The sequence below is a fragment of the Oncorhynchus gorbuscha genome, linkage group LG07, assembly GCF_021184085.1.
Source record: "Oncorhynchus gorbuscha isolate QuinsamMale2020 ecotype Even-year linkage group LG07, OgorEven_v1.0, whole genome shotgun sequence".
Classification (NCBI taxonomy): Eukaryota; Metazoa; Chordata; class Actinopteri; order Salmoniformes; family Salmonidae; genus Oncorhynchus; species Oncorhynchus gorbuscha.
This window is the reverse complement of record NC_060179.1, coordinates 60596972-60622374: the sequence shown is the minus strand read 5'-3', so window position 1 is coordinate 60622374 and position 25403 is coordinate 60596972. Positions and strand designations below refer to the sequence as shown.

Here is a 25403-nt window from a genome sequence, read left to right as displayed (position 1 = left end):
CTTTTTTTATCAGTTTGTTTCTGTCACCATCTGAACATAATAATCAACTTGGGCTTGCCAACCCAATGTAATCAAGACAATGCTGGATCTAAGGTAAGGTTGCCATCTCTCTGGGCACATGTGCATCCAAAGTAGTCTTCAAATGCCGATTTCCCACATAAATGTACACATTAATTTAGGTTAAAGACCAGTTAACTTTGCCTAAAAACAAAAAGTGCAGTTGATCTGTGATGGGTACTCTCAAGCAGTATTTTGTCAATGATAATGTCGCCCTCCAGTGGCTATGTCCAGTGCCACAAAAACTGTACCAAGGTATATACAGTCACCAAATCAGTGTGTATTTACAAAAGGTTATGTATGGTATAATAAAAACAACACACATATTTTCAAGTTTATTTAATTTTTTATACATTTTTTTTCATATAAAATGATAAGGTCCAAGTTGTTTGGAAACCAAGACATGACCACTTTATTCCCCACCTGCAATTCTATGCAACTGGGAAGAAAAACATGGACAATCAATAATACACCCCCCACATACAGAAATGCATAGTGGTCTAGCAAACACCTCCAGCAACTGCCTCCTCCAATGAGGTTCATTTCACCAATTGGGGTGCGTTCAATTCAATACAATGTTTGCTACGTTGCGTGGCGGACACGCTTCCCCAAAATGGCGTGTACCGTTCAACAGCCTTTGACGTACATTTGCTTCTGTTTGGATAGTGCAGCGAGGCGTGGTTGATCAATATTGGTGTGACCATTTGAAAATCGTATAAACTCGTGCAGCACACACCATACACAACCTCCCTCTGGGCCACCATAATCAACCCGCTTTTCCACTGGTCGTTCAGTGCAGTGCAGTTTCCTTTGAGCTAAACATTAAATACCATTGTAAACGCTCCTCTGGTTTGCACTAATGAAGTTCGATTCATTATTTTCCACCAATGAGGTTGGTTCATTACAGCTTTCCACCAATCAGTGCAGGCACCACTGACACTTTGGGTCTGCCCTCCACGTGTATTACCCTTTGTCACCATAAGGGCGTGTCATAGACCAAGCTCCACTAATGCAGTACCACCTCTCACCCACTGCCTCTGATCTAAAGTCAGTTTTGCTCTTCAGCCTGTCCAACTAGAGTGAATGCAGGGCAAGGCCCCCGGTCTCAGTGAATGTGGCTGGGCCAGTGAACCTCCAGAGTGGTGGACCTGCTTATCGAGTAAGAGTGTTTGCGTGAGAGAGATAAGAGCCTGTACGCAGTATGCGTGAGCGTGTGTCTTTGTGTGTGAGTCTTTACCACTCCTCACTCCGTAGAAGCTACAAACAGGAGTCCCAGTGCAGAGTGAGGTCCGAGCTGTCCAGAAAGTCTACTGAGAACACACTCGGGAGCGTGTGGGGGCCCAGAGGGGCAAGACTCGTTCCCCCTCCACCTCCCATGGAGATGTCTAGCCAGTCCATGCTGTCCAGGGCTGGGTCCCCGAAGTCAAGCCCTGCTGGGTGGGGGGAGAAGCCCAGGTCACTGGTGTCCATGTCCATCGGGGAGGGGGGATGGTCCAGGATGCTGGAGGTGCTAAGCATTTGGCTGTGGAGGTCGTCAATCAAAGTCAGGGCACCGTCAGGCTCCACTCCCAGGAGGGGCGTGCCGGTGGTGCTCTCCAGGAAATCCTCCAGACGACTACTTCCTGGGCAGGGCAATGGCTGCTGGGAGGGCAGGGCGGGCTCGGGAGGGGGTGTGGGGGGCGACAGGTGGAGAGGGGACGAGGGAGGGGTGGGGGGGTTGGAGTGGAGGAGGGCCAGGGAAGGGTCTGCTCGGAATCCAGAGATTTCTGGGTGGGGAAGAGAAAGAAAAAGCATAAATACTAACAATTATCAAACAAATGGGTTGGCGCTCATGTATTGGCAGTAACACCGTACCCAAACCGGCCATGCGCATCTGCCATCGTGCGCAAATTGATTTTGTCCCCCCACACCAAACGCGATCATGACAAGCAGGTTGAAATATATTTATTTGGGTACAGGTTGAAAATCAAATAAAATCAAATGTATTTATATAGCCCTTCGTACATCAGCTGATATCTTAAAGTGTTGTACAGAAACCCAGCCTAAAATCCCAAACAGCAAGCAATGCAGGTGTAGAAGCACGGTGGCTAGGAAAAACTCCCTAGAAACATCATTAAACATTTATGGAAATTTAGCTAGCTAGCCTGCTGTTGCTAGCTAATCTGTCCTGGGATATAAAGGTTGAGTTATTTTACCTGAAATGCAGGTCCTCTACTCTGACAATTAATCCACACATAAAACGGTCAACCGAATCATTTCAAGTCATCTCTCCTCCTTCCAGGCCTTTTCTTGTTTGGAATTTATATGGCGATTGGCATCTAACTTTCATAGTTACCATGACAGCCGACCAAACTCAGTTAATCTTTCAATCACCCACGCGGGTATCTGCTTCTATAAACCAAATGAGGAGATGGGAGAAGCAGGACTTGCACCGCGTTCAGCGTCGCAAAGAGAACAGACTTCTATTTTAGGGCTTGGCAACGCAGTCTCTCATTGGCACACATGACGCGAGCGGTGTGGTCAGCATGTAAGACATTATGAAGATATTTGTGTGAGTGTTGTGTGTACACTGCTCTGTTCGATTACCTCCACTCTTCAAGAGGATGTCAAACAGGTCGTCCATCTGTTGACTGCTCAGGCCGTTCTCCTGGGGGCAGAGAAGACATTTAGTACAGTTTACAGTACTCATGGCTGTTTAACAAAACCGGCAATCGTGTACAGTACTATAAAATCAACAACATACTGAGCAAATTTGAGATAAGACCAATGCAAACAGATGGACAGAGAAAATGAGAGATGGAAGAGAAAAGTAATGAACAGGAAAGACATGGATAGACATGTGCAGAGGGACATGGCAGGAGTGAAGGACATACTTTGAGGCGTTGAGTGGAGGAGAAAGAGGTCTGTTTAGGAGAGGGAGGGGTGAACAATGTGTGCCGGTCAAAGGTCGGACACACTTCTCTCTGAAAGGGTGGAAGGAGAGAATAAAGAAAGGATGAGGGAAGGGGAAAGGAAATAGGCTACAAAGAAAGAATAAATGCAAGTAAAAAATATAAATGCAGATGAATGAAAAGCCAAATATGAGATGATAGTGGACATGCCATGAATGATCATTGCAGAATTGGTCTTACCTTGAGGAAGGGGGAAGCTGTGCTTGGGCTTTCAGACAAGTTGGACACCTCGTCAAAGAAAGGATGGAGATTGGGCGGAGTGGAGACAGACTGACTTGGCTCTGTTACTCCATTGGTCATGCCATTGGTCTCCAGATGTAGAACCGCCTTCTGTTCCTGAAGGAGAGAAAAAGGACAGTGATGATATCAAGAGTATTGCCAGACAGTGACAGCTAAAATTGTGTGTGTGTGAGAGCAGACTTTGTATTTGCCTTGATTTGTTGTAATTCTCATACCTTTTTGATAGGCTGGTTGACAGGGCCTGGTTGTAACTGTTGTTTTGATTGAGTGTCAGAGCTGAGTATCTCAGCTGGTGATTGGCTGGGGAGTTTGCCTGGAGTTGACTGCAATCGCTAGAGGACAAAATAGGGAGATTGAATTCACCAGTAAACATGGATGGATGTTGATTAAGCTGGCCCGGGTAAAAAATGATTGCATTTGTTTAGGACCGGGCTGCATCCCTGGTGTGAGTCCCGCTCTGGCTGACGTTGAAATCGGCAGAAAAAACAAAAGTGACGTAGGTTAAGCATGTGGAGTAATGAGTAGGATTTCACATGCAAAAGTGACATAGGTTAAGCATGTGGAGTAATGAGTAGGATTTCACATGCAAAAGTGACATAGGTTAAGCATGTGGAGTAATGAGTAGGATTTCACATGCAAAAGTGACATAGGTTAAGCATGTGGAGTAATGAGTAGGATTTCACATGCAAAAGTGACATAGGTAAAGCATGTGGAGTAATGAGTAGGATTTCACATGCAAAAGTGACATAGGTTAAGCATGTGGAGTAATGAATAGGATTTCACATGCAAAAGTGACGTAGGTTGAGCATGTGGAGTAATGAGTAGGATTTCACATGCAAAAGTGACATAGGTTAAGCATGTGGAGTAATGAGTAGGATTTCACATGTAAAAGTGATGGCTCTTGATAAAAACGCTTTGTGCCTTCCCAATGAAAACGAACATATTTTATGGAAAAGGGAAATGGTACGTTTTTGAACGATACATAAGGATGCCTTGTTGACAATATGACTGGGAGAGTCAAAATCACAGAGTCAAAATGCAAGCAGAGATTAACCAATTAAAAATACTTCTGTAGTAATGATGTTTGTGCAGTAGGCTATAGGCCCAATACATTATCACTGCACATTGGCAATGCTTGAATTGTCCTTCCAATGTTGTTCTTCTCAGACCACTTTGAAATGATTAAACCCCCCAACAAATGGTATATGATCACACTAGTAATACTGTTGTGGCCAAAAATATTTGCACCCTTGCACCATTTCTTCCAGAAAACTGTTGAAAAAATAATAATAATGTAGGTATCCACATATGCATGTCTTTGGTTTACAGTTAAAAAACATTTTTACTAAGAAATACTAAAATGTCACAGACAATATTATTGGCACCTTCTAGAAGTAGTTAGAAATAATTCAATTTCAAGCTGGTGACTCCTTTACTTCGCAGGTGCCTGCAATATAAGTCACTCATTCAACCAGTTTGAATAGAGAAAAGTACTAATTCTCCTGTTTTGTGTCACTGTGTGTACCACAATGAGCATGGAGAAAAGAAAACCAGAGAATTATCTGAGGAGGTCAGACAAGATTGTAGCCAAGCCTGGACAATCTCAAGGCTACAAGTCCATCTGCAGAGACCTTGGTGTTCCTGTTTCCACCGTACATAATGTTATCAAGATGTTCAAAGGCCCATGCCACTGTAGCCAACCTCCCTGGATGTGGCTGCAAGACAAAACTTGATGGAAGATTGGTGCAGGAAGCTCATCGATGGCTATAGGAAGCGCTTCATTTCAGTTATTTTGATCAAAGTCTAGGTTGTCAATTTTGTCAAGGCCATTTGTTCATTTTCTGATTTAAATGGATATATTGAGTTCTGAATCAAAAACAAAGGTTCTGTATTTGTTGAGTCTCTCTCTCTAGCCATGGTTTTCAAAGTTTCGAAATCTCACATGATCAACATTGCTGTGCGTACATAGCTTCATTATTCAGTTTATGTTGTGAGGAAACCTAGGAGGCCTATAGATGAGGAGGCCTATAGATGAACTTGATTTGCTCTCTGGGCCTGGTGGGTAGGCAGAGTTCTACCTTCAGACATGAAATGGTTCAAAATTGGAACACTTTGCCTTCACGGCGCTAGGGCTGTTGAATCAATTGCACCTGCTTTCAACAGTGTGAAACAAATAGGAACGCAAGGCTTTATCGTTGTTTTTTTTAACAGAAATGTTTGGTGATCGACTACGAATGGCTTGGAGATTGACCAGTCAATCGAGTTGGTGACCACTGTACTAAGCTATATGGAATTGTTTTAAGAAGGTAATTTAGCTATTTGATTTACTGCTATTAGCCCATACAAAAGCATTGAATAACGGATTCACTACATGGAACAACAGATAGTCCCCAAAACAAATCTAAGGAAGTTTGTTCTGAAATGTCAGTCCTATATCCGAGAGATAAACTATACATACAAAAGTATGTGGACACCCCTTCAAATGAGTGGATTTGGATATTTCAGCCACACTTGGTTGCTGAAAGGTGTATAAAATTGATGCAGAAGTGCAATTGGCGGAATGAGACGCATCTGATGCAAAAAAACACGTCTCCAGCTTAAACTGACAGTTTATTGTGGATTTTTGTTATATGCTAACTCGATTTCTACGAGGCCATGGACATCCAACCGAAGTGGTTTACTGCACTGTGCTACCATATTTTACAATAATTTTGTCTCTTAAACTTCTTTGGGATAGGGGGCAGTATTTATCACGTCCGGATGAAAAGCGTGCCCAGAGTAAACTGCCTACTACTCAGGCCCAGAAGCTAGGATATGCATATTATTATTAGATTTGGATAGAAAGCACTCTGAAGTTTCTAAAACTGTTTGAATGATGTCTGTGAGTATAAAATAACTCACATGGCAGGCGAAAACCTGAGAACAATCCAACCAGGAAGTGGGAAATCTGAGGTTTGTAGTTTTTCAAGTGATTGCCTATCCAATATACAGTGTAAATGGGGTCAGATTGCACTTCCTAAGGCTTCCACTAGATGTCAACAGTCTTTAGAAAGTTGTTTCAGGCTTCTATTGTGAAAGGGGAGCGAATAAGACCACTCACAGTAGATGGCTCAGCTGAAAGCTATGAGTTATTTATCGCTCGCGGCCGTGAACACAAGCTCCGTTCCCTTTCCTGTCTAATGACAAAGGAATTGTTCGGTTGGAATATTATTGAAGATTTATGATAAAAACATCCTAGAGATTGATTATATACATCGTTTGACATGTTTCTACGAACTGTAATATAACTTTTTTGACTTTTCGTCTGGACTTCGTGCCCGCGCCTTGTGCATTTGGATTGGTGAACTAAGCGCGCAAACAAAAAGGAGGTATTTGGACATAAATATGGACTTTATCGAACAAAAAAACATTTATTGTGGAACTGGGATTCCTGGGAGTGCATTCCGATGAAGATCATCAAAGGTAAGTGAATATTTATAACACTATTTCTGACTTCTGTTGACTCCACAACTTGGCAGGTATGGCTTGTTTGGGTGGCTCAGCGCTGTCCTCAGATAATCGCATGGTGTGCTTTCACTGTAAAGTTTTTTTTAAATCTGACACAGCGGTTGCATTAAGGAGAAGTTTCTCGAATCCTATGTATAACACTTGTATCTTTCATCAACGTTTATGATGAGTATTTCTGTAAATTCATGTGGCTCTCTGCAAAATCACCAGATGTTTTGGAAGCAAAACATTACTGAACATAACGCGCCAATGTAAACTGAGATTTTTGGATATAAATATGAACTTTATCGAACAAAACATACATGTATTGTGTAACATGAAGTCCTATGAGTGCCATCTGATGAAGATCAAAGGTTAGTGATTCATTTTATCTCTATTTCTGCTTTTTGTGACTCCTCCCTTTGTCTGAAAAACGGCTGTATGTTTTTTGTGACTAGGTGCTGTCCTCAGATAATCGCATGGTATGCTTACACCGAAAAGCCTTTTTGAAATCGGACACTCTGGTTGGATTAACAAGAGGTTTATCTTTAAAATGGTGTATAATATTTGTATGGTTGAGGAATTTAATTATGAGATTTCTGTTTGAATTTGGCGCCCTGCACTTTCACTGGATGTTGGTCAGGTGGGACGGTATAGCGTTACACTTAGCCTAGAGAGGTTTTAACATAGAAACCTGTAACACTTATTAGCAGATTTCCAGCGTAACTGTACCTGCAGTGTGATGCGTTGTGATCCACTAGTTTTGCCCAATGAGGTCATGCCGTTCTGGCCCTCTGCATTGTGATTGGTCAGTGCTATCAGGTAGTGGTTGCCGTTGCCGTCGGTGACAAGGGTGGGCGTGGTGCCCGACTTGAGGAGGTCCAATGAGAAGGTCTGGGCGGGGACCTGCGTGCCATTCTGTTGGCCGATGAAGACAGGAGTGACCTAGAGAGAATAGGAGTAGAGAACAGACATATTCAAACCAACGGCCCAACAGTGATGGGGAAGAGACAGACTTGGTTCCAAACCCAGGTCTTTGTCCGCTGAGGTCAAGAATAGTCTTCGGGTTTCAGACAAATGTATTCCATTAAAAATGCATGTATGGTTTCAGACAAGGTTATTCTGTTAAAATATTAAATATGTACCTGATGTGCGGTGACTGTCTGCAGTGTGTATACCTATACCGTAGATCTATAGACTGTACGATATAGATCTGTAATGACTGAATGTACCTGTTGTGTGGTGACGGTCTGACTCAGTTGTTTGTTCTGCTGCTGTCTCTGGGCCTGTCTCTGCTGCTTCCTCTGCTGGGCCAGCAGCTGTTTGTGCTGCAGCTGGAGCTGTTTCTGCTGAGTCTGCTGGATGATCAGCTGCTGCAGCTGCTGCTGTTGCTGGAGTAGCATCTGGGCTGATGTCTTCTGCTGCTGCATCTGCTGTGTCTGTTGTTGCTGTTTTTGTTGCTGGAGCTGTTGGGACTGCTGCTGTTGTGTCTGCTGTTGTTGTTGTGTCTGAAGTAGTTGTTGTGTCTGTTGTTGAACCTGTATCCGGTGGATCTGCTGCAGTTTGAGCAGAGTCTGCTGGGAGCACTGTGTCGGCTGAGGCTGTCCCTTAGCCTGAGCTTCGTCCAACCCCTCCATCTCTTCTTGCGTCTCTACCTCCTTCTTGACCCTCACCATCTCTCCGTTGGTGAGAGTGGGATAGAGAATGGTTGAGGCTCTGATGGAGGTGGTTTTGGTTTGGGCCTCCTGGGCATAACCGTTTATCACCACACCCTGCATCTCTTTCAATCCTGTCTGTTTCCCGTGCTCCAGTTGCGAGCGCAGGGTCTCCACCAGCCTCTGTTTCTGCCTCAGCATGCGTGTCAGCTCCTCAATCTGCTTGTCCTTCTCCTGGAGCAACTGGTCCTTGTCCAAGGGGGAGGCCTCCATGGCTGCCCCAGGGGCTCCTGAGGGCTCCTGAGGTGGGGTGGCAGGCTGAGGCGCAGTGGGTGAAAGCAGAGACTGGGAGAGGCTGCAGGTGGGTAAGTGACCCTGGTTCTCCTCTTTGATGGAGGCTGGGGAAGGGTGCAGGCTGAGCTGGGTTAGGGGAGAGCTCACCATCTCCCCAAATAAGTCTCCATTACAGCTGGTCTCATCGGGGCTCATTACCGCCAGCGACCGTTCTGACGGGGTGGGAGACACAGGAGGGGAGGAGTTTGTACTCCCAAACCTCATAATACGGGCTGGAGCAGCACTCTGAGCCAATGAGAAAGCAGGTATCTTCCCGCCTCCCTCTCCTGATTGGTGGGTGAGGGTATTGGTCCCTGCATGGGAGGGGGCAGAGATGGTGAAGCCAGCAGGTTGGGTTGAGGCGTGCTGTGGGGTTGTTAGGCTGGGTTTAGGTGTTACAGTCGCAGTAACACCAGCTCCACCTCCACCATTCTGCTCCTGGTAGTTCCTCAGCCTCTCGATAAGGTCCATCTTAGTGCCAGATACGGTCAGACTCCGCAGTTTCAGCTCCTGTTTCAGCTCAGCAACCTGGAGGGGAGAAGAAGAGTTATGATTCTGATCCTTACCCCCTTGTTAAGTACACTATATATATACAAAAGTATGTGCACACTCCATTCAAATTAGTGGACTCGGCTATTTCAGCAACACCCGTTAGTGACAGATGTATGAAATCGAGCACACAGCCATGCAATCTCCATAGACAAACATTGACTGTAGAATGACCTTACTGAAGAGCTCAGTGACTTTCAATGTGGCACCATCATAGGATGCCACCTTTCCAAAAAGTCAGTTCGTCAAATTTCTGCCCTGCTAGAGCTGCCCTGGTCAACTGTAAGTGCTGTTATTGTGAAGTGGAAATGTCTAGGAGAGACAACGGCTCAGCCGCGAAGTGGTAGGTCACACAAGCTCACAGAACAGCACCGCTGAGTGCTGACTTCGTTTGCAACACTTACTACCAAGTTCCAAAATGCCTCTGGAAGCAAGGTCAGCACTAGAACTGCTCATCGGCAGCCACACGCAAGCCTAAGATCACAATGCGCAATGCCAAGCACCCGTTTGAGTGGTGTAAAGCTTGCCGCCATTGGACTCTGGAGCAGTGGAAATGCATTCTCTCGAGTGATGAATCACGCTTCACTATCTGGCATCTACTCACTTTGAAGTCATCCAGGTTGGCTGGTAGCGTCAAAGGTTTGGCCCCTCCCACAGGGGTTTGGCTCTGACGACTTGGCCCATGCTGATTGGAAGGGGCCGGGGTCGTCGGGGGAACACTGCGTGAAGGGGAGGGGCCGGGGTTTGTTGAAGTTGGCTGCTCTGCAGGTGGTCTGAGGAGAAACAAGAAACAGAGAAGTGAGTCCACACGCACACAGGGTGGCAGTCGCTTTAACACACAAAACCACATGCCATTAAACAGCATGGAGTGAATTTTGTGATGCCTCTTATTTTCAAACACACATTCCACACATTTCCAATTCCAATTCCAACCCCAAACACACACACACACACACCTTTCCCTCACACACTCACTTGGGTGGTGCTGGGAGGATGGTGTGGTAGTTGTAGTGCTGCTGCTGCTGTTGGTTGAGGATCTGCAGCTGAAGGAAGAGTTGCTGCTGGTGGAGGATCTTGGCGTAGGTGGAGTCCAGCTGAGGGGGAGGCTCCCGGTCAGCCTTCTGGTCCGGAGGGATGTACTGGTGGTACTTCAGTTTCTTCACCTTGGGCTTCACGTCTTTTGACTTCTTAGGCCTCTGGGAGAGGCGCTCCAAGCTGGGCTTGGACTGGAACAGAGTTTACAGGGAGAGAGGGAGGGATCGATAGAGTGAGCGAGCGATATCAAGGGAGGGAGGGTAAGAGTAAGTAAGATATGATTGTATACAGAAAGTATTACATTCCAACCTTCATAGCAAGATATTCAGACTAACAACAGGGGATGTCCCTCACCTTGGTTTGACCACTGACAGGGCGGGAAGCAACTGGCGTCACTGTCCCATTGGTCAGCTTCTGTCGTTGCAAGGAGTCATGGTCATTCAGCAACAGCGGAGGAGGGGGAGGAAGGACCTGGGTAAGGAACTAAGAAAACATCTGATTGGTCAGTTGAAGCGCCAATAATGGGACAACTCACGTGATTACTCGTCTATGTAATCTCCATTCTGTGGCTATAAGTACTGTACAAAAATAAAAAATACTTTTTAGAATGATCTGTACCTGTGAGGGGGACATGTCCCCGTTCTGAGTGAGCATGTCAGAGGGTGACAGCTGGGAGACAGCACCCAGTGGAGAGTCGTGATTGGCTAGAGTGTCCGGAGAAAACGCATCACTGCTGTCCTCGTCCAATGAGGACTCTCCTGCACCCTTTGGAGAATCTGTGTGTGGTAGAGAGTAGAGGTTGACCGATTAATCAGAATGTCCAATGTATTTTTGGGTGCAGAGTTGCCGATTTTTTAAAATATATATTTTTTTATACCTTTATTTAACTAGGCAAGTCAGTTAAGAACACATTCTTATTTTCAATGACGGCCTAGGAACGGTGGGTTAACTTGCCTTATTCAGGGACAGAACAACAGATTTTCACCTTGTCAATCTTGCAACCTTACAGTTAACTAGTCCAACCCAATAACGACCTGCCTCTCTCTCATTGCACTCCACAAGGAGAATGCTTGTTACGCGTGTGGTAAGCCAAGGTAAATTGCTAGCTAGCATTAAACTTATCTTATAAAAAACAATCAATCATAATCACTAGTTAACTACACATGGTTGATGATATTACTAGATATTATCTAGAGTGTCCTGCGTTGCATATAATCTGACTGAGAATACAAGCATACAAGTATCTAAGTATCTGACTGAGCGGTGGTAGGCAGAAGTAGGCGCGTAAACATTCATTCAAACAGCACTTTCGTGCGTTTTGCCAGCAGCTCTTCGTTGTGTGTCAAGCATTGCGCTGTTTATGACTTCAAGCCTATCAACTCCCGAGATGAGTCTGGTGTAACCGAAGTGAAATGGCTAGCTAGTTAGAGCGCGCTAATAGAGTTTAAACGTCACTCGCTCTGAGCCTTCTAGTAGTTGTTCCCCTTGCTCATGGGTAACGCTGCTTCAATGGTGGCTGTTGTCGTTGTGTTGCTGGTTCGAGCCCAGGGAGGAGCGAGGAGAGGGGACGGAAGCTATACTGTTACACTGGCAATACTAAAGTGCCTATAAGAACATCCAATAGTCAAAGGTTAATGAAATACAAATGGTATAGAGGGAAATAGTCCTATAATTCCTATAATAACTACAACCTAAAACTTCTTAACTGGGAATATTGAAGACTCATGTTAAAAGGAACCACCAGCTTTCACATGTTCTCATGGTCTGAGCAAGGAACTGAAATGTTAGCTTTCTTACATAGCACATATTGCACTTTTACTTTCATCTCCAACACTTTGTTTTTGCCTTATTTAAACCAAATTGAACATGTTTCATTATTTACTTGAAGCTAAATTGATTTGATTGATGTACTATATTAAGTTAAAATAAGTGTTCATTCAGTATTGTTGTAATTGTCATTATTACAAATAAACCAATTAACTAAAATTGGCCGATTAATCGGCAGCAGCGGGTTTGAGCCCCCAATAATCGGTATCAGCGTTGAAAAATCATAATCGGTTGACCTCTAGTAGAGAGAGTAATTAAACCTATATTTCACCGTTCTTCTCACCAAACAAATGATCTTCTACAAAAACTAGTTGGTAAGTTGTGAGGTTCAGTATCACTACAACAAACATCTGTATTTCAAACTGTGAGACTAGTAATTGGCAATGCACCAAGAGGAGATTGCCAAACTAGAATGACTAATGATGGTCTCACAGTCTCCACCATGAGGATTTTGCAATAACAATTTCCTGACACCAGTTCAGTACTGTGACATTGCAATGATAACATTTTGAGGAACATTTGAACTGTGTGTGCATTGCAGTAGACAGTGCGTGTCCATACCCAGTAGTGAGTGTTGCAGAGGACAGTCCAGGTCTACAGGCAGGATGTTCTTGTGGATGAGCTCTATAGGACCAGGTCTGTGGGAGATCTTATCATTGAGGTCATCAGCCAGCCTGGCCCTCTTCAGCTGCAGCTGCTTGGCCTGCAGAGACGGCTCTGCTGACGTCTCTGTGTGAAGAGAAAAACACACACGGTTTCACAAGGATGTACAGACACCACTCAATTAGGTACACAAAGTCCACAAACAAGTGCATAACTAAACATAGTTATGTATCTAGAGCAGCACAAACAGACGTGGTATAGTTGGCTCAATGTAACCACGTCAAGAAGTAAGTCGCTCTGGATAAGAGCGTCTGCTAAATGACTTAAATGTAAATGTAGCGTGTGATGGTGTAGTTCTGTGGTGAACAGAAAGGGGGCGCTGTGACTCACCCTCCAGTATGTGCATCCTGACCAGCTCTGAGCGCTCAGGACGACTCCTGATCTTCCTCTTCAGATAGTCCTCAGTCTGGAAGGGAGGAGAGGGGGGTGGGAGAAGAGATAGTGTGAAGGGAGAGATGAAATAAGTATAGGATAGGAGAAGGGTGGAAAAGGAGAGAGAGAGAGAGAGAGAGAGAGAGAGAGAGAGAGAGACGGGTGGGAGAAGAGATAGTGCGAAGGGAGAGATTAAATAAGTATGGGATAGGAGAAGGGTGGAAAAGGAGAGAGAGAGAGGGGGGGAGAGAAGAGATAGTGCAAAGAGAGAGAGAGAGAGAGAGCGAGAGAGAGAGAGATGAGTGTTGTCTCAGAGAGAGGATGGAGTTCAACAAAGAGTGCACATATTGAACTACAGAAAGAAAGACCGACGTGGAGAGACTCACCCTGGCTCTCTCCAGACTCCTCCGCTGCTCGTGGAAGGCTGCCGGACTCTTCAGTGCTGTGGACAGTGAGAGAAAGAGGGAGAAACAACGAAGGAAGACAGAATGAACGAAGGAGTACAGACTATGCTGTGAGCTCTTCACCACCACTGGAGATTGACAGTGTGAGAACACACACTCAAAGCAGAACTCTATATGAAAAGGTCAGAGGAGTTATAACCACCAAACAGTAAGAGAAAATAGAACAGTGTGTTTTTGTATTGACTGGTGCCTGACCTGTTTCAGCAGAACAGTGAAGGAGGAACAGCCTGCTATAGTATGAGAGAGGTGTACGTCTGAGAACAATCAATAAAGATCTGAATAACAGACCAGAAAGGATCTTTAAGGAGGGGCGGACAGATGAGAGAGAGGAGTGATGGAAAGTCTTTCTGAGAGGGGGACTTTCTACATCCATCACTCTTCAACTGTATTGGTCCTCAGCATGTCCCTGTCTGTGTTTGTCTGTGTGTGTCACTAAGCATCTCACCCCAGCAGCCCCCATCAAAACACAAATGTGGACATACACGTAAGCACACAAACATACACACCAAAACAAGTACAAGACACACACAGCGGAAAGTTGAAGAGGATGATTGAGGGACACTGGAGATTTCATCATCACATCACCTGTGTGTGTGTGTGTGTGTGTGTGTGTGTGTGTGTGTGTGTGTGTGTGTGTGTGTGTGTGTGTGTGTGTGTGTGTGTGTGTGTGTGTGTGTCCATTGTGGGACATAATGCTGGTTTACAGGAAAGGGTCAAGCCAGACGTTAGGAGGTCAACCGGGGGGATGGGGTCACAGACTAGCAGGCCTAAATATTGGCCTAACCACTCATATCAAGTCAACATTTGTCTCCAAATACATGCAAATGGATCATGGAGGATCCTGTCTACTCTGTAATTCACTCTTATTTATATATCCAACTGTACCTTGACTGTAAATCCATGACATGAGCACTACCATCAACAGACAACGGTTTTACCGTCAAGGCCCTGTATTCTGCTATAGCCTTGGGCCTTAGTCATAACAAGTGACTTATAAAGGTTGGGTTGTAATGCCTCCCCCACAGGAAGACAACCTGATCCTCAGTAATCTGGACTAATCTGGAATAAAGTCCTGTATGTATGTCTGTCTCTCTGTGCAGGGTAACTGTGTAGATACACAGTAGATACACAGTTCCCCTGACCTGTTGTTGTTGTGTAATAAGTGGGAGCACAGAGGAGAGGCCCATCTTAGGGCCAGGTTAGCCACTTTGCACTTTGTGACCCATCGTAACTAGCCTAGCACAACCATCCGGAACTCTCGCAAGCTTACATACATACTGTTGAAGTGAAGCGAAACAAGAGTGACGCGGTCAGGATGGTCTTGGATCAGGCTAGGTCATAACAGAAGCAAATCCTGAATTGAAAATCGAACAGACCCCAACCGAGGTGCAGACTGAGTGCACTTGTCAAGGAGAGTCAGTGACAACGCTGTCACTGACAGTGAAAATTGTGGCCTTGTTAGGGTCCTTCTGAATGGTGCAGGTTAGGGAGTTAGTCAGCTTCTCTCTCCAGTAAGAACCGAGAGATAGCCCATGCACTTCCTCCTTCCTACAGCTGAACACTGAGTCTCTTCAGCTACTGAACAGAGCACAGAACAGGAAGTGGACACAGAAGGGGAAGCTGGCTGGCGCACTTGATAACACAACATCGCAAAACACAAGACAACACAATGCAAATGACAACGCTAACACAACACAACAGGCCTGTCTGTCCAATGGAACCGGAACAGAAACTGTGCTGGTCAAGCATGCAGAGTGATATTCTATTATATTTGCTGCTCTAGACAATAGAGATAAGGATAAAGAGTTTGGGCACTACTTACGTGGCATGATCCCTTGGCTGACCAGTTCCTCCCGGGTGCGTCTCTGCTGTAGTTTGAGCTGGAGGACTGCATGAGGACAGTGAGAGAGAGGTAGAGGAGAGTCAGCAACTGCCAGCATGGAAACAACAACAACAACCTCTTCAAAACAAGAGTTTCAGGTCCAGACTGCCATCCTACACTGAAGAATCCATCTGCAGGGCAGAGAGGGTATCCTTATGTCAACAAACACACGAGCAGACGGATAGAGCAGGACTCAATGGACAGAACCCTCACTATTTTTTACTTCCTCCCTCACTCTTTTTTTTTGCTGTTGCAAAGGAGGGCGGAGTACAGTGACATTATTACACACTTCCTGTTTCTAAACTCAAAGTGCGCTTATAAAAACACAGAAGAATGTGTGTTTGAGACAGACTCCTTGTTGCATGTACGCCTGACACATCGTTATTTCAAAACAGGAAACATCTCTTACATAACGACTCGGAGATACAGTCAGTAATACAATCACACAGTCAGTCTTGTCTGTCAGCAAACTTTTCTCACTGTTTAACCACTTAGCATGACCTATTAATTCATTCCTCACAGTAGCCTGTATTATCAAGCCAACTATGGTATACTTCCTTTAATTGTTGAAAGATTTGCAGTACAAACTATTATGTACTGAAAATCTTGCAACAATTAAAGGAAGTAAGTAGACCCTTATCAGTCTTCCAATCAGAACAACTGACCACCTAAATGACTGTGTTTATGAGTCACACTGGTGGCAGGTAGCTTAACAGTTAGAGCTTTGAGCCAGTAACCTAAAGGTCAGAATCCCCAAGCCGACAAAGTGAAAAATCTGTCAACGTGCCCTTGAGCAAGCCACTTAACCCTTTTCTCCAGGGTCGCCGTTGATAATGGCTGACCCTGGCCATGACCCCACTCTCTGAGGGTGTCTCTGTGGAGTTGGGATTAGCAAAAAGCACATTTCCAATTTCCATTTCCAAATATAAGCACCCACCTATTTATTATTATAATAGATACACATCTCTCCGTCCTGCTACTGTGTCAGTAACTTGTTGTGACCTTTTTGTTAACCAGGCTTTCTGGGAAACTCACCCCTGGTTTAATTATTGTATGCACTCAGGAGAGTCCCAAGCCACTGCTGCATTTCTAGGAGTGGACTATTTCTTGGTCATCAGTTCCCGTCTCTATGTAGTAGGCTAGTCTCTGTGGAGCGACCACATGCAGAGTGTATATATATACACGTGTGTGTGTGTGTGTGTCTTTCTCTCGCCGGGTACTTTAAGGGCAGGAGAACCTGTTAGGGAGGGCTGATACCATGACATCATCAGAAGTGCCAGGCAGTCAGAGTCTAGTCAGCTGTTCTTTTTATTTTATTCCTTTTATTTCACCTTTATTTAACCAGGTAGGCCAGTTGAGGACAAGTTCTCATTTGCAACTGCGACCTGGCCAAGATAAAGCAAAGCAGTGCGAGTTACACATAAACAAACATATCGTCAAAAACACAATATAAAAAAATCTATATACAGTGTGTGCAAATGTAGATGAGTAGGGAGGTATGGGAATAAATAGGCCATAAAGGCGAAAGAATTACAATTTAGCATTAACACTGGAGTGCTAGACGTGCAGATGATTTTAGAAAGAAAGGGTCCAGATTGTCTAGCCCAACGGATATGTGGGATCCAGATTTTGCAGCTCTTCCAGAACATCAGCTGTCCGGATTTTGGTGAAGGAGAAGTGAGGGGGGGGGGCTTGGGCAAGTGGTTGTTGGCCCGGGGTAGGGGTAGCCAGGTGAAATATATATATATATATATATATATATATATATATGCCATTTAGCAGACGCTTTTATCCAAAGCGACTTACAGTCATGTGTGCATACATTCTACGTATGGGTGGTCCCGGGGATCGAACCCACTACCCTGGCGTTACAAGCGCCATGCTCTACCAACTGAGCTACAGAAGGACCGGAGTCCGAAATGATCCAATTATCGTAGCTTTATTGGTGGTGACAGTGTTTCCTAGCCTCAGTGCAGTGGGCAGCTGGGAGGATGTGTTCTTATTCTCCATGGACTTTACAGTGTCCCAAAACTTTTTAGAATTAAGTGTTTGAAAAAGCTAGCCTTAGCTTTCCTAAATGACTGAGTATATTGGTTCCTGACTCCCCTGAAAAGTTTCATATCGTGGGGGATATTCAATGCTAATCCAGAACGCCATAGGAAGTTTTTGTGCTGGTCAAGGGCAGTCAAGTCTGGGGTGAACCAAGGGCTATATATGTTCTTAGTTCTAAATTTTTTGAACGGGGCATGCTTATTTAAGATGGTGAGGAAAGCACTTTTAAAGAGCAACCAGGCATCCTCTACTGACGGGATGAGGTCAATATCCTTCCAGCATACCCGGGCCAGGTCGATTAGAAAGGCCTGCTTGCTGAAGTGTTTTAGGGAGCGTTTGACAGTGATGAGGGGGTGGTCATTTGACCGCGGACTCATTACACATGCAGGCAATGAGGCAGTGATCGCTTAGATCCTGGTTGAAGACAGCAGAGGTGTCTTTAGAGGGCAAGTTGGTCATGATGATATCTAAGTGGGTGCCCATGGTTACGGATTTAGGGTTGTACCTGGTAGGTTTCTTGATAAATTGTGTGAGATTGAGGGCATCAAGCTTAGATTGTAGGATGGCCGGGGTGTTAAGCATGTCCCAGTTTAGGTCACCTAACAGTACGAACTCTGAAGATAGATGGGGGGCAACCAATTCACATATGGTGTCCAGGGCACAGCTGGGGGCTGAATGGGGGCTGTAACAAGTGGCAACGGTGAGAGATTTGTTTCTGGAAAGGTGAATTTTTAAAAGTAGAAGCTCAAATTGTTTGGGCACAGACCTGTTCTGAGTCTGGTCTTCAATTCTCACAGCATATCAGGGATTTTGAGTCCCTGCTGTAAGCAACGGAATTCATTTCTCTCTGCTCTTGCTGACACACACACAAACGCACTCGAGACTCACGTGTATGTAACATAAACACACTGTTACACACATACACTTGACTCACGTGACTATGCAGGCAGACAAGCACACATACACAGACAATAACACAAACATGTGGAACGTGCCAGCCCAGGGCATGCCACACCACTTGGCACCCACGGGAAGTAAAGAGAAGAGAAGGATCTATTCTGGGAGAGAGAATCCCCATCACTTCCTCACATCTCTCCCCCTTTACCCTCTCTCCTAACCTTGCTTCTTTCTTTCCTTCTTTCCTTCTTTCTTTCTTTCTTTCACAGGCTCCCTGAGGCAGGTCATTCTCAATTATTCCTCTCTTCCTCTTTCCCTGGGGAACTTCACATTTAGTATCTCACTATAACCTTACCTCATTCTCTCTCTTTCTCACTCTCTCTCGTCATTGCCTTGCCACCCACTCCAAGCCCCCCCCCCCCTCCACTATTTCTATCCACAGAACAAGAGTTCAGAAACACTATCTGACTGATACCTCACACATCTGATACTCACTGACAGTATTGGTGTTAAGATGACACTGTAAAACGAGCCTTGTTTATGGTAAATGTACCTATAAAGCCCATGTGCCTATTAAATCCACTTCCGTCTGGATTCAAACACAAAATAAATAAATGTAATGTTGCAACCAGTGAATCTGGTTGTTATATCCATAACCGTTTTTATTCTAAGCCAATCAAATGTTTTTATTAGTCAGTTGACAGTTGTGTACGTTCAAAGCTGCAAAAAAAACATTGGTGTTGAGGCGACCCTCAGATAAACACATTTTCAATATTTTTAGTACCTTCTCAGATAAGTGATCATGCTTTATGTAAAATGACGAGACTAATGTGCTGATATATGCACACGATAGCATATTACTATTTCTTGCCATTTTAAAGATGGATTTTTCATGCTAGCAGTCATGCCTGCTTGTCACAGTCAAACAGTAGCAACATAACTTGATGAACAAGATAGATAACAGGCATTCACAGCTTACATTTTTTTATTTCTTATTTTACTGTTAAATGAGCCTTGCATTGTTTTAGATAAGTCAAATTGATAAAAATTGCATTTTTGTTCCTGTTCCCAAGAAAGCTAACGTAACTGAGCTAAACGACTATCATTCAGTAGCACTCACTTCCGTCATCATGAAGTGCTTTGAGAGACTAGTCAAGGACCATATCACCTCCACCCTACCTGACACCCTAGACCCACTCCAATTTGCTTACCACCCCAATAGGTCCACAGATGATGCAATCACAAAACACACTGCCCTATCCCTTCTGGACAAGAGGAATACCTATGTAAGAAGGTTGTCGATCGATTACAGCTCAGCATTTAACACCATAGTACCCTCCAAACTTGTCATTAAGCCCTGGGGTCTCGACCCTGCCCTGTGCAACTGGGTCCTGGACTTTGACGAGACGCTCCCAGGTGATGAGGGTAGGAAACAACATCTCCACCCCGCTCATCCTCAACACTGGGGCCCCACAAGGGTGCATTCTTCGCCCTCTCCTGTACTCCCTGTTCACCCATGACTGCGTGGCCATTCACGCCTCCAATTCAATCATCAAGTTTGCAGACGACACTACAGTGTGGTAGGCTTGATTACCAACAACGACGAGACGGCCTATAGGGAGGAGGCCCTCGAAGTGTGGTGTCAGGAAAATAACTTCACACTCAACGTCAACAAAACAAAGGAGATGATCGTGGACTTCAGGAAACAGCAGAAGGAGCACCTCCCTATCCACATTGATGGGACAGTCTTGGAGCAGGTGGAGAGATTTAAGTTCCTCTGCGTACACATCACGGACAAGCTGAAATGGTCCACCCACACAGACAGCGTGGTGAAGGCGCAACAGCGCCTCTTCAACCTCAGGAAGCTGAATCTTCAACCTCAGGAAGCTGAAGAAATTTGGCTTGTCACCAAAAACACACAAACTTTTACAGATGCACAATCGAGAGCAGCCTGTTGGGCTGTATCACCGACTGGTACGGCAACTGCTCCGCCCACAACCGTAAAGCTCTCCAGAGGGTAGTGAGGTCTGCATAACACATCAGTGGGGGCAAACTGCCTGCCCTCCAGGACACCTACACCACCCGATGTTACAGGAAGGCCATAAAGATCATCAAGGACATCAACCACCCGAGCCACTGCCCGTTCACCCCGCTATCATCCAGAAGGCAAGGTCAGTACAGGTGCATCAAAGCTGGGACCGAGAGACTGAAAAACAGCTTCTATCTCAAGGCCATTAGACTGTTAAACAGCCACCACTAACATTGAGTGGCTGCTGCCAACATACGGACTCATCTCTAGCCACATTAGTTATTTAAAAAATGTATGTAATAAATGTATGACTAGTAATTTTAAACAATGCCACTTTATATAATGTTAACATACCCTACATTACTCATCTCATATGTATATACTGTACACTATACCATCAACTGCATCTTGCCTATGCTGTTCGGCCATCACTCATCCATATATATATATATATATGTATATATTCTTATTCATTCCTTTACACTTGTGTGTATAAGGTAGTTGTGAAATTGTTAGATTACTTGTTAGATATTACTGCATGGTCGGAACTAGAAGCACAAGCATTTCACTCGCATTAACATCTGCTAACCATGTGTATGTGACCAATAACATTTGATTTATCTCAGGTGGGCTTATAGGGTGAAGTAGCACACAAAGCACTCCCTCTATATAGAATGGAAGTGGAAATAAATAAAGTGGTCAATATGATTAATACTAACTTTGTATAATATTGGAGTCTATAGTGAATATTTATACCCCAAAACCATTGGTTTCCAAATATTGTATGAGTAGATTTTGCTAGTTGGTCCATTTCAACATAAATCACTGTTGTTCCAATTCAGCCCAGTATGCTTTGAAACACATGGAATAGTGAGTTGATATCCCCAATAGTCAATGAACATGAGGAACTAATTAACAAATTAAGAAGAATAGCAGTACAGCAAATGTGAATCCGCTTTCAGATAATTGGTTCAAAGTTGTGTTATGTTATTTGTGGAAGGCTTCATATCAACAGAATGGCTGCAGTCATTTTGTTCTTACCCAGCAACAACACACCTGATTCAACTAATCATGTCTTGATTGAAGTGTGATTCGTTGAAATAAAAGGTGTGTACTGGTTGACAAGAACAAAAGCCTAAGTCCACAGTGATCTCTGTAGATATGATTGGACCCCCACCCCCCGATTGTTATGAGTGCTACTTTCACGATGAATAGTAATTATCAGTTTATGTTAATAACTTTGGGGGATATTAATATAATTTTACATAAGAAATGTCAGTTTGTACGTTTTGAAATTCATTCAAATGTATTATTTGATATATTACTATTTGGAACACCCATGGGCTTAAAAAGGTACATTTGGAACTCATTAAGCCCAGTCCGGAAACATTTGATCAAATATTGTTATGCCTTATTAATAAATGCTGTAAATAAAGTCATACAACTTCACAAGATTAAGCTTTCATTTTATCTCCACTCTTCTTACAAAAATTTGGGCAGTATATGTTAGAAAAGTCTAAACTTAGATTTTGGTGACAAACTGGCATAGATAACAGTACCCTTCAGTTCAGATTTTGTACCTTGTCAGCTCGTGGATTTGAACTTGCAACCTTTCGGTTACTAGTCCAATGCTCTAACCACTAGGCTACCCTGCCTGTCTTCATGACCACTGAAAGCAACAGACAGTTACAACTTCCACCATGTAACCTTCACCAACAAGATCCCTCTGGATCTGCAGCGGTCATATAGGAAGTAGGGCTATTTATTAGAATATTGGGACAAAGCCCAACTCTGGAGTGCGAGAGAAAAACAGAGTGCAGAGAGAAGATAGAACGCAGAGAGAGAAAAGAAGCAGGAGGTGGGCCAACTGCTGGCCAACTTGGGCTAATCCCAGTGTGCTCATGTGTCATTAGATCTAATAAATATGTCTGCCACTGTCCCCAAAGGGCCCCAGACCTGGCACAGTACCGCCCACACCTGCTGTGCACACACACACACACACACGTCAACCTACAAGTCTCCCTTATAAACTAGCAGGCGCACACAGCAGCCTAACACTTGGCAAGGCCTTTGGAACACGTCTATTTGCAAAGCACGCGGTAATGATCCAGTGAGCTCATCATTTGGACGTTAGCTTAACCATTACATAATACAACCAGGGAGTTTCAGACGAACAGACGTGAGGAATGACCAATGAACAGCTTATTACAGTTCATCAAATGCATCAATAAGAAAGGAGCAGGAAGAGGACGTATCAAAAGCTTGACAGAAGTCCTGTCACCATACAGAATCAAACCCAAAGCTGGCTAGACCATAAACTAATGAATTATAAAATCGAGGGCTAGGCTCCATCTAAAACACAAATCAGATCAGTTTTTCCCCTCTCCACTAGGTGTCTTCTAACCCCACCCACCTTCTTTGAGGCTGTGATAGGCATGTCTCTCATAATCCATCAAGTCCTGCTTGTCCAGCTCTTCCCCCATTGGAGGAGAGTCCAAGGGGGCGAGATCAAAGGACAGGAAATGGTTGGTGTCCAGCATGATCATTTAGACTTGCTATGAATTATCTTTGTAAAAAAATATATTTTCATATAGAGGTGTCGTCGTTCAAGTCTTGAATAGATGCTGATATAGCGGTGGCCAAAGCTATGGAGTGGGAGGCAGTCGATGGGTCTCTAAAAAGAGGTCTCGCCTGCAATAGACGACATCCAAGAACGTATTGGTTTTCCTCTCACTAAGGTCGAGGCAGGGAGAAGATGTTAGTCTTATTCATTGCGTGTCCAGATGACTTCTGACTGTGCTCGTCAAAGGTTGCTTAAGAAAAAGTAGCTTGAAATTTCTATCAAAAGAGGGGATGTGATTTGACTCAAGAAAACTTGCCGTCTTCTGTCTTCCTGGTCAGAAAATCTATTTTCTTCTCTTTCTCTCTGTCCTTCCCTCGTTTTCTCTTGTCGTGACAGTCAGATAGGAACGATAGAGCTGCTCTACTAAGGTGTCCAATGAGACGGTGGAAATCCACAGGGTAAAGCCAAAGATGAAAAAGAGAGAGGGAGGAGAGAAAAAGGAGGGCAGCAGCAGGGACGAGAGCCCAGAGAGAGTGAGAGCCTGCTCTGGTTGGAGCTCCACACACACACACACACACACACACACACACACACACACACACACACACACACACACACACACACACACACACACACACACACACACACACACACACACACACACACACACACACACACACACACACACACACACACACACGGTGGGGTTGGTGATAGAGTTCTCCTGCTCAGCTGTTGCCATTCATTCATGTCTCTTCCCACATACCTTCCCCCTCCACAGCTCAACCTACAGACCCAGCCTCCCCCCAGAGAAAAGGGATTTGTTGATAAACAACAAAAAACATTTAACTCCACACATGTTATACTGATGACATACTTGAGACACATTTAAAGAAAAAATTGGTAATTGTGTCAAAGGTTTTGATAAGTTTTCATGGTTAAATGCAAGAAACGTTATCAGTGACGGCAATAACAATGACCTCGAAGTACAACAGGTTTTATATTTCTCTCAGTACTGTACTTGTTATTCTTTGATGGAACATATTGATAGACTGAGTATCTATGGCTCTTCAGGAGATTTGCAACCTTTATCTAGTAGAACAACTGCAATGGAATACATCATGCAACTCCTCTAGTGAGCTGCGGCAGGCAACTCCTCTAGTGAGCTGCGGCAGGCAACTCCTCTAGTGAGCTGCGGCAGGCAACTCCTCTAGTGAGCTGCGGCAGGCAACTCCTCTAGTGAGCTGCGGCAGGCAACTCCTACATCACATGCTGTAACACAGTGACAGAGATTATCACAGAATCTACCTTTCAATCTTGACAATGCAGGTTACAGTCAAAGCTACTGCATTTGGGGCGACACGTTCTGTTCACAACCTGAACGCATGCAAAGCTTTTCTGTCCTGTCTGTGGCTGCTCCAGAATGTTGCAGAGGTCTCCCCAACACTCCAAACCCCCCCTTCTCCCCCGCTCTCTGTGTTTTAAATAGTAGGGACAGCTGGCCATAGGGGGCTATATTCAGCTCAGTATCACCTGTGTGGCTGCTGGGTAGAGTTACTTACAGACACCCACACACTTAACACACAATCAATTCCAACTTTCACGGCCGGTGGGTTTATCCAGCGTGTACCCATAGGTTCGCCCCTCGCTGACTAACAGTTCTCATTGAAATACATGGACAGACTTGGATTCATTTTTAGGCTGCTGACGTCTTTGTGTGTAGGTCTTATGATCAGGCCACGGTGGACTGATCATAGAGAACAGAGCACCACCTTGACCAAACACACTTCACAGGAAGCAGTGTGAAAAACGGGACCAAAGTCCACCTAGCTTTAGCCTACAACTTCCCAGTATGGAAGAGATTTGAAAAAATCATTATAAATAATATTTATTTAACCAGGCAAGTCATTTAAGAACAAATTTGTATTTACAAAGATGGCCTACCTTCGAGAGATAGTACTGACAGACCACTCCAAAGACAATGAGTAATACATGATCTGTCCTGACTATCGTTATCACCATTATCACTGTACTGTGATTATCACAGCTATCTCCTCAGAGGCGAAAGGTGGTGTTGTAGTAAAGGTTTATGGTTTTAGGAGCAGCCCAGCCTAATGTGTGGGTGGAGACAGCAGGGCTGTTGCCCAAGGTTTTATGGTACCTGGGTTTGAGGGTTAGGTTACAGTTTTAGGGTTAGATTGTCTGAGGCGTTCACAGTCATTCTGCCATCAACTTCCATTCAGTTCATTAGAAGCCAACTGAGGTATAGTCTTGAGAGTCGTAGTTTGAAGCCTCACACTAGGGCCGATTGAAGAGATTCCATAAGGCCTAGTGTTTCCCACCTTCCC

At 44.5% G+C, this 25403-nt stretch overlaps 1 protein-coding gene across 8 annotated transcripts in view; it reads right to left on the bottom strand.

Annotated features, from left to right (window-relative positions):
• Positions 1-379: 379 nt before the first annotated feature.
• LOC124040145 (myocardin-related transcription factor A-like) overlaps positions 380-25403 on the bottom strand; it is a 46252-nt gene continuing 21228 nt past the window's right edge. For 6 of the 8 annotated variants that reach the window (XM_046357041.1, XM_046357038.1, XM_046357043.1 and 3 more), the window contains 15 exons: positions 15455-15520; positions 13555-13610; positions 13127-13202; positions 12695-12862; positions 10925-11082; positions 10661-10789; positions 10247-10497; positions 9876-10044; positions 7967-9250; positions 7467-7679; positions 3464-3580; positions 3189-3344; positions 2931-3020; positions 2644-2704; positions 380-1823 (listed from right to left, as the gene is read on the bottom strand). In XM_046357041.1, coding sequence (XP_046212997.1) covers positions 1315-1823; positions 2644-2704; positions 2931-3020; positions 3189-3344; positions 3464-3580; positions 7467-7679; positions 7967-9250; positions 9876-10044; positions 10247-10497; positions 10661-10789; positions 10925-11082; positions 12695-12862; positions 13127-13202; positions 13555-13610; positions 15455-15520 — 3503 coding nt within the window. In that variant the 3' untranslated portion in view covers positions 380-1314. Of the gene's footprint in view, positions 1824-2643; positions 2705-2930; positions 3021-3188; positions 3345-3463; positions 3581-7466; positions 7680-7966; positions 9251-9875; positions 10045-10246; positions 10498-10660; positions 10790-10924; positions 11083-12694; positions 12863-13126; positions 13203-13554; positions 13611-15454; positions 15521-22905; positions 23575-25403 lie in introns of those variants that run through there. The other 2 variants (XM_046357040.1, XM_046357039.1) reach the window with 2 other exon arrangements.